This window comes from Dipodomys spectabilis, unplaced genomic scaffold, assembly GCF_019054845.1.
Source record: "Dipodomys spectabilis isolate Male_0828 unplaced genomic scaffold, ASM1905484v1 ptg000043l, whole genome shotgun sequence".
Classification (NCBI taxonomy): Eukaryota; Metazoa; Chordata; class Mammalia; order Rodentia; family Heteromyidae; genus Dipodomys; species Dipodomys spectabilis.
In genome coordinates, this window is record NW_024870720.1 from 8254889 (window position 1) to 8267832 (window position 12944).

The following is a 12944-nucleotide window of genomic DNA, read 5'->3' on the forward strand; positions in this document are numbered from 1 at the left end:
TCAAAGTTTGCCAAGTAACTGGGAATGATTGGACCACAGTAGTGAGCAGGGTGAGGAGTGACCACAGGCTATGACCTTTCTTTCTTTCACACCTGCCTACCTGCCTATCTCCATCAATGCTGGTACCTCAAACCCCATACCCAGCAGCCAAGGTGCCTAGGGAAGCAGTAACTTGGAATAGACGGATATGTACTTTCTTGGCTTGGAAGTCATATGTATAATCACTAGTTAGCCAGTTATTACATTGTGATAAAAATAAATCATTCAACCTAGCTAAAGCATTCATTTCTTATCTATAATATGGAAAGTGTTTATAGGGAACTGCATGTTGGTGCCTGGCCGGGCAAAAATACTCATGGGAAATGTTTGAGAGATAGCTCCCCCTCTGTAGTCCTGGTTTATAGCCAGCCAGCCTTTCTCTTTCTTCCTCCTTCCCTTCTTTCCTCCTTCCCTCCCCCATTCCCTTCCTCACACCTGAATATAGACTAGACACAAGTATTTCAGGTATTTCATGCATCAGGACCCCAGTGCTTCCCTTACAATTTAAAACCTGTCAGAACCAGAAGTAATTACTGATATGATGATATGTTCTTTTTAAAGATGAAGAAGCAGAAGGCCAGGGAATCTGGACAATATAATCTTCCTTATCCATTTTCTTTATTATGTATTTAAATGAACAATTGTTCTCCCAACTCTCCTGGTGACACACAGAGACAAAGACAGTAGAAGGTTGTCTCTGCCACCAACTAATTGTGCAACTCTGGACCTCACTTTTATACATCTCTAATGTATGTGTGCTGTGTGAAGTTCCACCATTCCAACCCCAAAGAAGCCAATTTCCTTAAAGATGCAATTCTCAATACTGTCCACCAGGTGACAGAACATTGCCTTAGAGAATTCTGAACAGTTGCACAAAGAACCGGTGTTATGATTTTTAAAGCATTAACTTTTCTACAACTTAATTTAAGGGTCAATCATGCATTTGACCATATATATATATACCATGTGTCACAGTGGAAGGGCAAAATTCAGATTCTAAGCTATGAAAAGAGGATGAACACGGGGAAAAGAACCGAAAAGGATGGGAATCTCAAAGCACAAGAGTCTGGCCATCCAAATAAGGCAAGGGGCTGCCTTCTTGAGAAAAGAGGCACAAGAGGCAATGATCTAGAAGACCTTGGAATTCGTAGAAGTATCTAAACCATTTTCCCATAGAAATGCGATGAAATATGTACAAGGAGAAAAAGAAGTGATTAGAGAAAAACATTTAAGATTTTAAGACCAGATAGTTTTTATTTTTAAATGTACAGAGACAGTAGAAGAAAACTAGGCACAATCAGAATAAAGTGTTTAGTTAATAGTTCTGTACCAATGTTTATTTCTTAGTTTTTTTTTTTTTTTTTTGGTCCGGTCGTGGGGCCTGAACTCTGGGCCTGGGCGCTGTCCCTCAGCTCTTCAGCTCAAGGCTAGCACTCTACCACTTGAGCCACAGCACCACTTCCAGCTTTTTTCTTTTTGCTTATGTGGTGCTTAGGAATTGAACCCAGGGCCTCAGGCATGCAAGGCAAACGATCTACCACTGAGCCACCCTCCCAGCCCCAATTTCTTAGTTTTGACCACCGCACTTTGTTTATATAAGTTGTAACATCAGAAGAGGCTGTGCATGTAGCTCAGTGGTAGAGCACTTGCTTAGCTTGCACAAGATACTGAGTTCACTTCCCCAATACCAGAAAAAATAATAAGCTATCACTATGTACATCATAAATGCGTATAATTATAGAAAGTCAATTTACAATAAAAAATTCTGAGGAAAGTGAGTGAAGAGGAACTATTATCTTTGCAACTTTTGTATAAATCTGCAATCAATACAAAGTAAATATTTCATCCTAAAACCATTTAGAAAATTAAGAACATTTAGAAAATTAAGAAAAAAACAATAGTGAATAAGAAGGAAGGAAGGAAGGATGGAAAGAAAGAAGGAAGGAAGGAAATGAGGGAGGAAGAAGAGGAAGAGGGAAAGAAGGAAAGAGGGAGAGAGAAAGAGAGGGAGAGAGACAGAGAGAGAGAGAGGGGAAACTTTAATACTAGTGGCTATTAGCTTCCACGTAATAAAACAGACAAATGAAAAGGACAAAGCCTACAGCAGACTGGCGTGTTCCAGGGTGTTACTGATAGGATTACTGCTATCATAGGCTTTCTGGAAAGCAATTTTGCAATAAATGACAGAATCTATAAAACTGATGGCCTTTGACCTGGTAATATCAGTTTTAGTAACCTCTAGCAAAGCAATAATTTAGAAGGAGGAAAAAGGAATTTTTATGAAGTTGTAGTATTGGAAACCATTGGAAATGGGCTCTGGAGCACAGTCATTCTGCCAATAGTGAAACACTGCCACAGTGAAATCAGGACTCCAAGAACTGCGGAAAGCAATATATGAAATAATTTTTAAAGAGTTCACTACATACAATGTAGTCTCCTAGGTATAATCTTCAAATAAAGACTTAAGTAGAAAAAAATCTATCATTTAATTATATGATGATTGTGAAGACATTAATTGATCATGAAGATGTTAATCATAGGAATGGCAAGGTTCTGGGCAAATAGGAATTCAATCTTTGAGATTCTTCCATAAATCTCTAGTTATTTCCAAATAAAAAGTTATAGAGCTTAGAACAGTGCCACCAACTGGAAAATACAATTGCTGTTTAAAAAATTAGGCAAGCTCAACAAACAAATATTTTAATAATTATAATAATACTCTGCCATTTAGGGAAACATAGGTGTGTATGTATGTGTATGTGTGTGTGTGTGTGTGTGTGTGTGTGTGTGTGTGTGTGTGTGTGTTACACTGTCATTTCTATTTAGAGGTTTCATAAACAATTGATAAGCAGGACATTAAGATTTAGTGTGGATAAATAAAATTTCAGATGTGTTCACATTCTGATAGTCCAAGAGTAATTTTTCTTTTTCTTTCCTTTTTTGAAGGGATGGGGGAATGATGCCAGTCCTGGGGCTTGAACTCAGTGCTTGGGTGCTGTTCTTGAGCTTTTGTGCTCAAGGCTAGTGCTTGCTCTACCACCTGAGCCAAGCTACACTTCTGGCTTTTTGGTGTTTTGAACTGGAGATATGAGGCTTGTGGGCTTTTCTGCCTGGGCTAGCTCTAAAACACAGTCCTCAAATCTCATGCTCCTGAGTAGTTAGGATTATAGGTATGAGGCACCAAACCAGTGCCTGGCTAAAAGTACTTTTTTTTTTAAAGGCAGGTAAGCTTTATCAAGAGGAGGAAGAGGAGAAGGAGGAGGAGGCGGAGGTCGAGGCGGAGATGGAGGTAGAAGAGGAAATTTTCTATAATAACCTTCTTGTTAATCATCCTTCACATTATGTTTAGAGCTGGGCGCTGGTGGCTCACACCTGTAATCCTAGCTACTCAGGAGGCTGAGATCTGAGGATCGCAGTTCAAAGCCAGCCTGGGCATAAACTCTGTGAGACTCTTATCTCCAATAAACTCAGAAAGTTGGAAGTGGCGCTGTGGCTCAAGTGGTAGAACGATTGCCTTGAGCTGAAAGAGCTGAGGGACAGCGCCCAGGCCGAGTTCAAGCCCCATGACCACCACCACCAACAACAACAACAAAAAAGAGGAACATAGCTTCAGTAACTTCTGACAAAGCTAAGTTTCCTTATTAACATCCTGAAATTCTACTAGGTGCAGGAACGCCACACTGGCAGCAGGAAGGCAGCAGGTAAAGAATCCAGGAAGCAATACAAGTGAGAAAGAAAGAAGACGAGCCCCTGAGCCTGCTGAGGAGCACCTGAACTAGTTCTCCTGTGCCATACACCACTCTCCCACCCATTCTTCTCAACTCTACACTGTGCTTTCCCAGCCCTCAGGGGCAGAGACGTGCAGCTCTCGCCTTCCCGCCTCTTCCAGCCTCTGCGTGACAGTCCTTGTAAAACGCCTGGAAGCAAAGCAAACTATTCCCGCCCACATTGCAACTGTATTGCCTTATCTCCATAAAGGCCTGAATGTCAGCAGCAGCCTAAGGACTCGACCTGAATGTCACTGGCTCTGGAGCAGCTAGCCAGTCCTACTCAAGAGTGCTCAGGAGGGAGTGAATCATTAGAAACAGTATAGATTCCTGGGGCCCTCAGAGCCCTTAGAGCCAGGTGGCAAGATGGCAGCTCTGGCGGAGGAGACAGGTTTGGAACCACCCTGTTAAGTGGGTGTTCCCCTGAACTACTACTGGGGAAACCTATTTGCTCTTTTATTCAGAGGCCCAGATTACTTTGGGGCTCAGAAGAAATAAAAAGAATCCAGAATATTCCTCCCTCTCCAAAGGAGGAGGCTCTGAAGAGGAGGCGAAGGTGGCTCTCCATGACTGTAAATACTGAGGACCAACAATACATGCATAAGTGAAAATGAAAGCTGCAAAATGAAAACACAGGGCCACCTGCTCAAAGGATAAGGGGAAAAACAGAATAGAAAACATTAAAACATAAAGACTTTCCTTTCTCTCTTGACTCACCATCTCGTTTTAGCAGGGTCATCTAGCAAAGAATATTTGCGGATTGAGTGAAACCTCCACAGATGCCTAGAGCCCTACCCATGTCTTGCTGCACACATCAGCAGCCAGTGAGACAGATGCACCATGTTCCTGGTGAAGGCCAGGGAGCTTCTTGTCCTATGGGCCCATCACCCTAACCTGTAACAGTATACGGAAGTACCACCCTGGGACAAGTATCACTCTTGGACAGAGGCTCACCCCATAGTTACCTGCTGGCTTACCACTAGCCACTTCAGGCTGAGCAAGCCACTACCATGCTCTGTGTGTGTGTCTGCTCCCAACTGTCCCATGCTCCTAGCCAGGCCCCAACTGAATGTCGAGGACAGCAGGAGTCACTGAGTAGGAACAGAGATAGAGAGGTCTACCAGTCTCTGGACTGCCCAAGGGGGCAGGCAGCTGAGACCACCCAGGTAGATATGGTGGTGGTAGCATTGGGAATGAGTCCAGCCCCCACCCCCCTGGGGCATACTCCATAATCCAGGGCTTTGATTACAAAATGTGAATTTCAAAGCAAATTATGGGAAGTTTGAAGTTGGTGACTACACAGCTTTAAACCCCAAGCCAGGGACTCTTCTTACACATGGCCCCAGGAAGTAGGCCACATATCTACAGTGGTCCCACTGGTGTTCATCCAAAGTGCTAGAGCATCATCATCAAAGTTCTAGAGCAAAATGGGGACAAGTTCACGTTCATGTCTCATCATCACTCAGTGCCTTCAACCTGTGTTCATGACAGGGATAGCAGAGCCCTCTCACTTTGCAGAGATAAGAGGCCGCTGTAGGAGAGGATGACTCCAAGGGCATCACACCTTGCCCTTACCTTTATCTGCCATGGCTCTGCAAGGCAGACTAGGGGATCTTTAAAACCTTCTGAAGTTGGGCCCACTTAACCACCAACCTGAACTGAGTACACGGTGCAAAGAACTGAGGTAGTGAGATGCAGGCAGTTTTGGTGGTAATGGAAATAGCCTCACATCTCGTGGGACCTACAGGTTTCCCTAAAGTGCCTGAGAAACTATGAAAGAGAAGATGGAGTAATTTCTTACTCATGTGGCTCAGGGATGCTGGTTTGTACAAAAATAAGTCATTATCCACAGTCATTACTTTGATGAAAGAATATAACCTGGCTGCTGAAAGTGTGTTTGTTTTTTTTTTTTCTTTTACAAACCTTGGCTTCTGGGTCACTGTTGACACTACAAGAATCATCATCATCAGCATGAGGAACATTTCTAGAAAGACAAAAACAGAACCAGAAAACTAGTCTTAGAATTCTGTTGCAATTGCTAGTTGGTGAAAGCCACACATTTGCCACCCCCTTCTCACATCCTACCTGAGCTTCAAGGATGCATAGCGTAGGGTCGCTCCCTCAAACTCCTTTAAACTGGGGTCTGGGTTAACTGTAGCTGCGTGTAGGTCCTAGAGGAAAATGGGTCTTTGTTACTGTGTGATGGGAAGGCATTCCATACCATAGGGGAGAAGAAGCCCCCAGCGAGAGTCAGACAGTGTGTGTGAGTTTAGGCGGAGGATGGCATGCAATGGCTGCTAGGTGCTGACTCTGTGCAAGCGCCTGCTCTTACAGGAAACCAGGGGACCTTGGGCCATCAGCTTGAAATCATTCATGATGGGAGACACCCAAAAAAAGCAAAGGGAGTGTGAGCTGCACCACCCTAGCAAGAAGCCCCTTCACTTGTCCTGCAGAATGCATGATATTCATGAAGAAGAAAATACACAGCCACAGCCATGCAGAAAAGGAAAACAAAAAACGTAAACAATCTAAAATCTGACAATATACTTGCCTTCCAAATGTCACTATTAATCTTTCCCCCATTCAGAACAGCAAAATCACTCCATGGCTGTTTCTAGACATATAATTATTCACATAGGAAAAAAAAAGCACATCAATTTAAAGGAAAAAAAAAGAAAAGGAAAAGAAAAAGAAAAGGAAAAGAAAAACAAAAATACAAGACACTGTGGTTAGCATTGATATTCACAGGATGGGTTAGGGAACAAATTAACAGCAACATGTTAGCTCTCTCTCTAAACTATCACCTGAAGACCAGGGCAGGAGAATTGGTACTTTACTTACCAAAACAAACAACAAAACATTATTAGGAGCAGACAGCCAAGTTATTTTCTAAATGTGGTCTAAAGCAAATCATAGGCACTGGCTTTGAATCTCCAGCACACCTAATTACAGAGGAAATGTTTCCCCATTAACCACACAGGACTGTTTCCTGGAGGAAGACATAGTGTGGGGGTGGGAAACGGGGATGCCCGGGATCAAGAGCACAAAAATCTAAGGGCCAAGTTACTGTCACTTAAAAGAAAAAAGGACAAGAAAAAAGGGTGAGAAGGTTAGTAAAGAACACAGACTAATATTAACGTCTCCTGGAAATTGAACCTAACAAAAATGTCCTCTAACTCATAAAAAGCTGTATTTCCTTGCCATGTAAATCTGCCTGGAGATTCACACCTGGAAGTAAGCTGATTTCTGACCACTGGTACAGCACAAAGCATGCAGCCCCAGGTTGGAAAGCTCTTAGAGGAGCATTGAAACAGCTCCTTCTACCTGCCTCAGAAAACCAGGAAGTATCTTTTCTTCTGAATAGGCCAAATATCTTTCATCTGAGATTTGTGGAAATTAATAAAACTACTGAATGAAAAAAAGGACAGCCTCTTGAATCTGTTCTACTGACCCCATCAGACAAATCAACCATGGAAACTTTTCAGATCAACGACGTTTCAACTGAAGTTCTCTAAAATGAGCTATGAATGCTGACCCAGAATTTGTATCTACAACATTAATCCAGTTTTTAAGACTACTAAGAGCAGATACACTTAGGTTTAAATGTTCCACGTATGGAAAGATACAGTTATTTACTCTGCAGGACTTGAGCAGGCACAGGAAAATCAGATCTGTCATTATTAACACCCACAGCTGGTACAGCTGATGCTGGCTGGCTTTCTATTTTGTCATAGGTCCCTGAACTGCAGTGTTCAAAATGCAAAGGAACTCAGATCACTGTACTAATTAAAAAAATCTTAATGAATAAAAAGGCAGGAATACTGCCCAGCCCATCACCACTCTTCTAATTCTGTATCCTGGAGGGCTTTGAGGAAGAGAAAAGTAACTGAGAAGAGGGGGGGGGGGTTGTTAGCTCAGTGGGGCTGTGACCCCCCTCCTCCCCAAAGGGGTAGCAGGGCCTGGTACCTATGTGTTTTTCAATTTTGCTTGTATTTTCAGAACAAAGGTTTTGGAGTCATCACTGTAGAGTTCTAACAAAAACTTGTGCGAAGGTCCTGAAATATCCAGTACTAAATAAAACTCCAAGTCATAATTACTTTTACAATGTAAGAAACACCTGTGAGCTTCCCCATTACCACCCCTGCAGACAGGCAAGCAACTTCTGTTCTCAATGAGGATCAACTTTAAAAAGAGTGTCTCCTGACTAGGGAGCCTCAAGATAACCGAGTCCTTGGAGAGAAATGTCAAAGATAATAAAGGAGACTAGTACAAGTAACTCTAGCCTATAATCTTAACTACTCAGGAAACTGAGATCTGAGGATTGTAGTTTGAAGCCAGCCCTGGCTAGAAAGTCCATATGACTCTCATCTCCAATGAAAAACACCAAAAAGCTGGAAGCGGAGCTGTGGCTCAAGTGGTAGAGTCAGCCTTGAGCACAAAAGCTCAGGGACAGCACTCAGGTGTGTGTACCCCAACAAAACCCCACAAACAAGAACAACAACAAAAGTAAAGATAAGAAAGGATGTCATTTAATTCTATATTTAGCGAATTGGTTTGTTGTTTGTGGTTCTGGGAGTGAAACCCAGGGCCTAGGCATGCTAGGCAAGCCTCTACTGCTGATCTGTATCATCAGCCCTAGCTAATAATTTTCTCTGATAGTGAAAAAGAAGCCAAAGATTGTTTTCTTTCCAGAAAGTCTATAGCCGTTCTGTTCTGTCCTCTAGGCAGCAGGTGTAAGAGAGATGCAAGAAGAGACAAAGAGAAGGCAATAAAGGAGGAAAAGGCAGGTGTGCGCTCTGCTCAGGTAAGAACAGACAACTCTGCAGTAGTAATGAGCAGACAGAAACCATCTTTTGTAAGCACAACTTCCCATCTGGTAACCTTCCAGGCAATGCTGCTGAAGTCTTGTAAGGCAACAGAGGTGGCATTTGAGGAATTGTAGCTGGGGACACTCTCCCGCCTCTTGTCTTGGTCCTGTCCTTACTCGGAATACAATTGTCTTGTTGCTTCTGGGACAGCCTAGAGCCTTATCTCTAAGAGGACTGACTTCAGTGCTGGAGCATGGTGCCTGTGTGGCTCTCCAGCACCGTGCTTGCATGGTAGACAAGTGTGGGCCCACTAAGGGAAGCTAATTGTGTAACCCAGATCACAGAGACGTTTCTTTCTTCATGTTTCTCTTCCAGAATCTCTGGAAAATAATTCCACAAACCAAGCAAAAACGATGCATTGTCCTTCTAATGGAAAAAGGCCAAAATTAGACTGATCCATTAACAATGCTAACAGGCAGGGTAGGTTGTTCTTGAGGATGGAGTTGGAGAAAGTAGGAAAGTCCCTATGAGAGAACTTTCCACAGGGTATGCTACGGTTTGACTATGTCCTCCAGAAAGCATGTGCTGGAAACAGTGCTTAAGCAGCAGTGCTGAAAGGTAAGGACTAGTGTCAGGTGGCTAGCTCTACCCTTGTGAAGGGACTAATGATAATTGCCTTTACAATTATCCATGCCAGATATAGCCCCTTGTTCTTGAACTTCATGGCCTTTAGAAGCCTGTGCCTACAGACTCTATTACAAATCACCTAGTGTCTGTGCTATTCGGGTAGTGGAACAAAACCCCAAGCTAAGATTGGGTGTGTAGAGCATCTTGTGAAGTGACTCTAATGCAGGGAGATTGAGAGTGGAAGGCTGAACCAGCAGGGGACAGCATGAAGAAAGGCACTCGGGTGTTTTGCAGTGGCTTTGGTGGATGCTGTTACCATGTCACGTCCATGTGCACCTTTAAAGCCAGCAGGGCCCGAGGGAAAGCCAGATTCAAACAGCTCTCATCTGTTCTGTAGCTCAGGTCCCTCACATGCTGCACAGGGCTTAGAAGAGCTCTGCTGGAGTGTGAGCAGGTGAGATAGAGTGCTAGCTCTCCACACAGCATATGGTTGCCCTGGAAATGAGTTCCCTTATCATAACTCTATGCTCTCTGACCACGATGGGAAAAAAACAACCAGTGATTATGAAGTCCCCAAATCTCAATCCTCTTTTGTCAAGACTAAAGGCTTGATGGAAATGACGGAAAACCTGGAATACTAGAATTTCAGAATTCCAAACCAGATTAATGAGCATTCTGTATATAAGCCTGTATGTCTCCTTTTTCAGTTACTCTGGGGCTTATGTGAGTGCAATACTATTGGGAGAGGCCCCTGCCTATCACACTTTCACTTTCTGTAGTTCCAGTTGCCAACCATGGCCAACCATGATCCAAAAATATCAAATGGGAAATTACAGAAACAAGGAAATCATAAGTCCAACTATGTTCATTCTGAGTGGCATGATGACATCTCAGGCCATCAAGCTCCTCCACAGCCTGGGAAATGAATGTTCCCTCTGTCTGGCACATGCACACTATGTGTACTGCCCACTGGAAGTAACCTAGCCACTGGTTGTCAGAGGGCTGCTGTGCTACTGCAGAATACAGAGGGTTTGGTGCTATCTGTGATTTCAGGTAGCCACAGATGGGCCAAAGCTGTGCAATTCAATCTGCAAGACCACATGGAATCTCCACTCTAGAGAACAGGAGACCCAAGCCTTGAGGACTAGCTTTGCCGCTCCAGCAAATCAACTACCACCACCCTTAGTTTTGAGCCTGTCTTTCTCCCCTACTCAGCAAGTAACTAATGAATTTCACCACACACCAGATTTAAGGAAGCAAAATGAGAGTACCAGGGGCTAACTTCTAAGAAGCTTCCTGGAGGGACACCGAAGTCTAAATACTGACATTTGAAGGGAGCCACTGGAATAAGGTGATGAGACTATAGTTCCTGGGTGATACTGGGTTGAGTTCCAGAAGTCCTGTCACTGTCTTCAGCTTACAGGCTGAGGCACACTGCCCCAACATTCAATAGCTCCTTCTCCAAGGTTTTTTTCAGTCCTGAAAAGTCATGATTACTTAATTGGGCCAAGAAATGCCATGAAATGATGACAGAATGGTCCATTTATGTTGTCAGCTAACTCTGTGTCCATGGAAATCCATGGTTCTGAAGCCACATATTTTGCCCCTCCTGAGGAGCTATCTGCTGGGTACCCACGGAGTTCATAAGCATTTCAACAGGGCAGAGTGATTTATGACCCAGGAGAGCTCCCAGCTCTGAGAGGATTCTCCCACACTGGCTGCCGGGTCTACTTTCTCGTACTTTGCTGAGGAGCTGAACCACCTTCACTTGGAAAGATTCTAAGGAAGACTTGGCCACAAGCCAACAGTTATTCACAAAAATATTTTCTGTGGCATTTTTTCTCTAAAATATGACATCTAAGTCATTTGGGAGATAATTTGGAACCAATAGATGGTTTGGGGGACAAGGGAGGGGTGGAGAATATGATGTGCCAAGTTTCAGTGATAAATACTTCCTGGCCAGTTGCTAAACTTTCAAACACACTTCTGGCATCGCTGTGGAAACATTACCCACTGTGCTTAACACGTTCCCAGTGAACTTTGGAAAGTGAAATGTAAAAATTTCAAACTGCAAAGAAGCCTTCAGTCCTAAATTTTTGTTAAGTCAACAGATTTGGAACTTATTCGATTTCCTTTTCAAATCAGCTTAGGAAAAAATGGTATTAAAATGCATACTTCCAACATGATGTATTACAAGACAGTTTTTTTTTTCTCTCCCATAATATTTTGCTTTCTGTCTGTAATGTTTTGGGCACCATTGAAATAGATTCTATTTCAATTCTATGGTGTTAGAGAAACAATGGTTTCTCCTCTGCTGTCATTAGCACATGAGATGTTATTACGAGAAATTATTTTCTAGAAGGCCTTTGCATGTTACAGTCCCCCTTTAAGGTGAGAGAGAGGTTTGAGAGTCTCTTAGTTTCCTGCTGCATTGTGTGGAGCTTGGGGTGGAAGTAGGAGTCAATGGGAACAACAACCACCATTAGAACAGGCTGTCAAATGGGAATAACACCTACCATTAGAACAAGCATGGATGTGTTCTATGCGGGAGCTATTAGATAGGGCATTAGCAAATACAAACCAACGAAGGCCCTGAGCTACCAATAAGGATATACTGGTAAGCTGAGGCTGGGAAAATAAAACACCGAATCTTTGCATAGCAGGGATGTGACTGGAACACAGGTCTTATAGCCCTCCAGAAGACAAGTAAATAAAAGTTATGCTGGCAACTTTCAGAGAAAAGAAGGATGGGGAACACTTGCTAAGATACAGACAATCTCTGTAGGTAAGAGATGAAGTTCAAATGCGCTTCATTTTTTCAAAGTGAAAAAAGTAGGCTTGTAGAAAGGAAAAAAAAAAAAAAAAAAAACCCAAAACACTATCATTAGAAAAGGCAGAAAAGCCTGGTGTCAGAGGAACTGGCTGTATGTACTTGAACCCTGTTGGTGCTTGTGGTTTAGAATCCTTGTTGGTGACTCCGCATCCTGGGTGTCTGGCAGGCTGGACTTTCTCTAACTCTCAATCCTCCTCTTCCTGACTGCTCATCTGTTTGCTCCTGGGATTTTAATTCATGACCCCTTAAATCTGCTAAGTTCTTGATGTAATAGGCAGCCATATGTGCAGGGGGGGAAATGTGTATTAAGTAAACAATTGAAAGAAAGATTATCTCACCAATCCTTCAAAGGGTTGAGGAGGATGGCACTGAAGATGTAGCTTGTCTGGCATTCTCAAAGCCCTGGCTTGCTTCCATCCATCCATCCATCCATAGATCCATTCATCCATGCATGCATGCATGCATCCATCCATCCATTAATCAATGGCTAATAAATAAGAGTCTCTCTGAAATTTGTAAAAATAATGTTTTCTCAAAAGGAAGGAAGGAAAGAAGGAGGCGAGGGAAGGAAGGAGGGCAAAAGGGAGGAGAGAAGACCATCACTTTTTCACTCAGTTCCATGGAGGAACAAGGTTTTTGTCAATACAATGGCATGGTTAGCAGCAGAAGTGGAGAAATGGAGCCACAAGGAGGTGAAAATCCATAGCATTGAGGGCAAAGTCCTAGGTCAAAAACCAGGGGGAGAGGCTGGGAAGGTAGCTCAGTGGTAGAGCACTTGCCTTGCATGCAAGAGGTCCTGTGTTCAATTCCTCAGCACCACATAAGAAAAAAGAAAAGAGCCAGAAGTGGTGCTGTGGCTCAAGTGGTAGA

The 12944-nt window shown here is 43.1% G+C and overlaps 1 protein-coding gene across 5 annotated transcripts in view; it reads right to left on the reverse strand.

Moving 5' to 3' along the window:
- The window catches only part of Apbb2 (amyloid beta precursor protein binding family B member 2), a 275577-nt gene that overhangs the window by 79445 nt on the left and 183188 nt on the right, over nucleotides 1-12944 (reverse strand). For 3 of the 5 annotated variants that reach the window (XM_042677999.1, XM_042677998.1, XM_042677996.1), the window contains exons 7-8: nucleotides 5892-5977; nucleotides 5730-5790 (exon numbers count right to left, since the gene is read on the reverse strand). In XM_042677999.1, the coding sequence (XP_042533933.1) occupies nucleotides 5730-5790; nucleotides 5892-5977 (147 nt within the window). Of the gene's footprint in view, nucleotides 1-5729; nucleotides 5791-5891; nucleotides 5978-6357; nucleotides 6421-12944 lie in introns of all 5 variants that reach the window. The other 2 variants (XM_042677995.1, XM_042677994.1) reach the window with 1 other exon arrangement.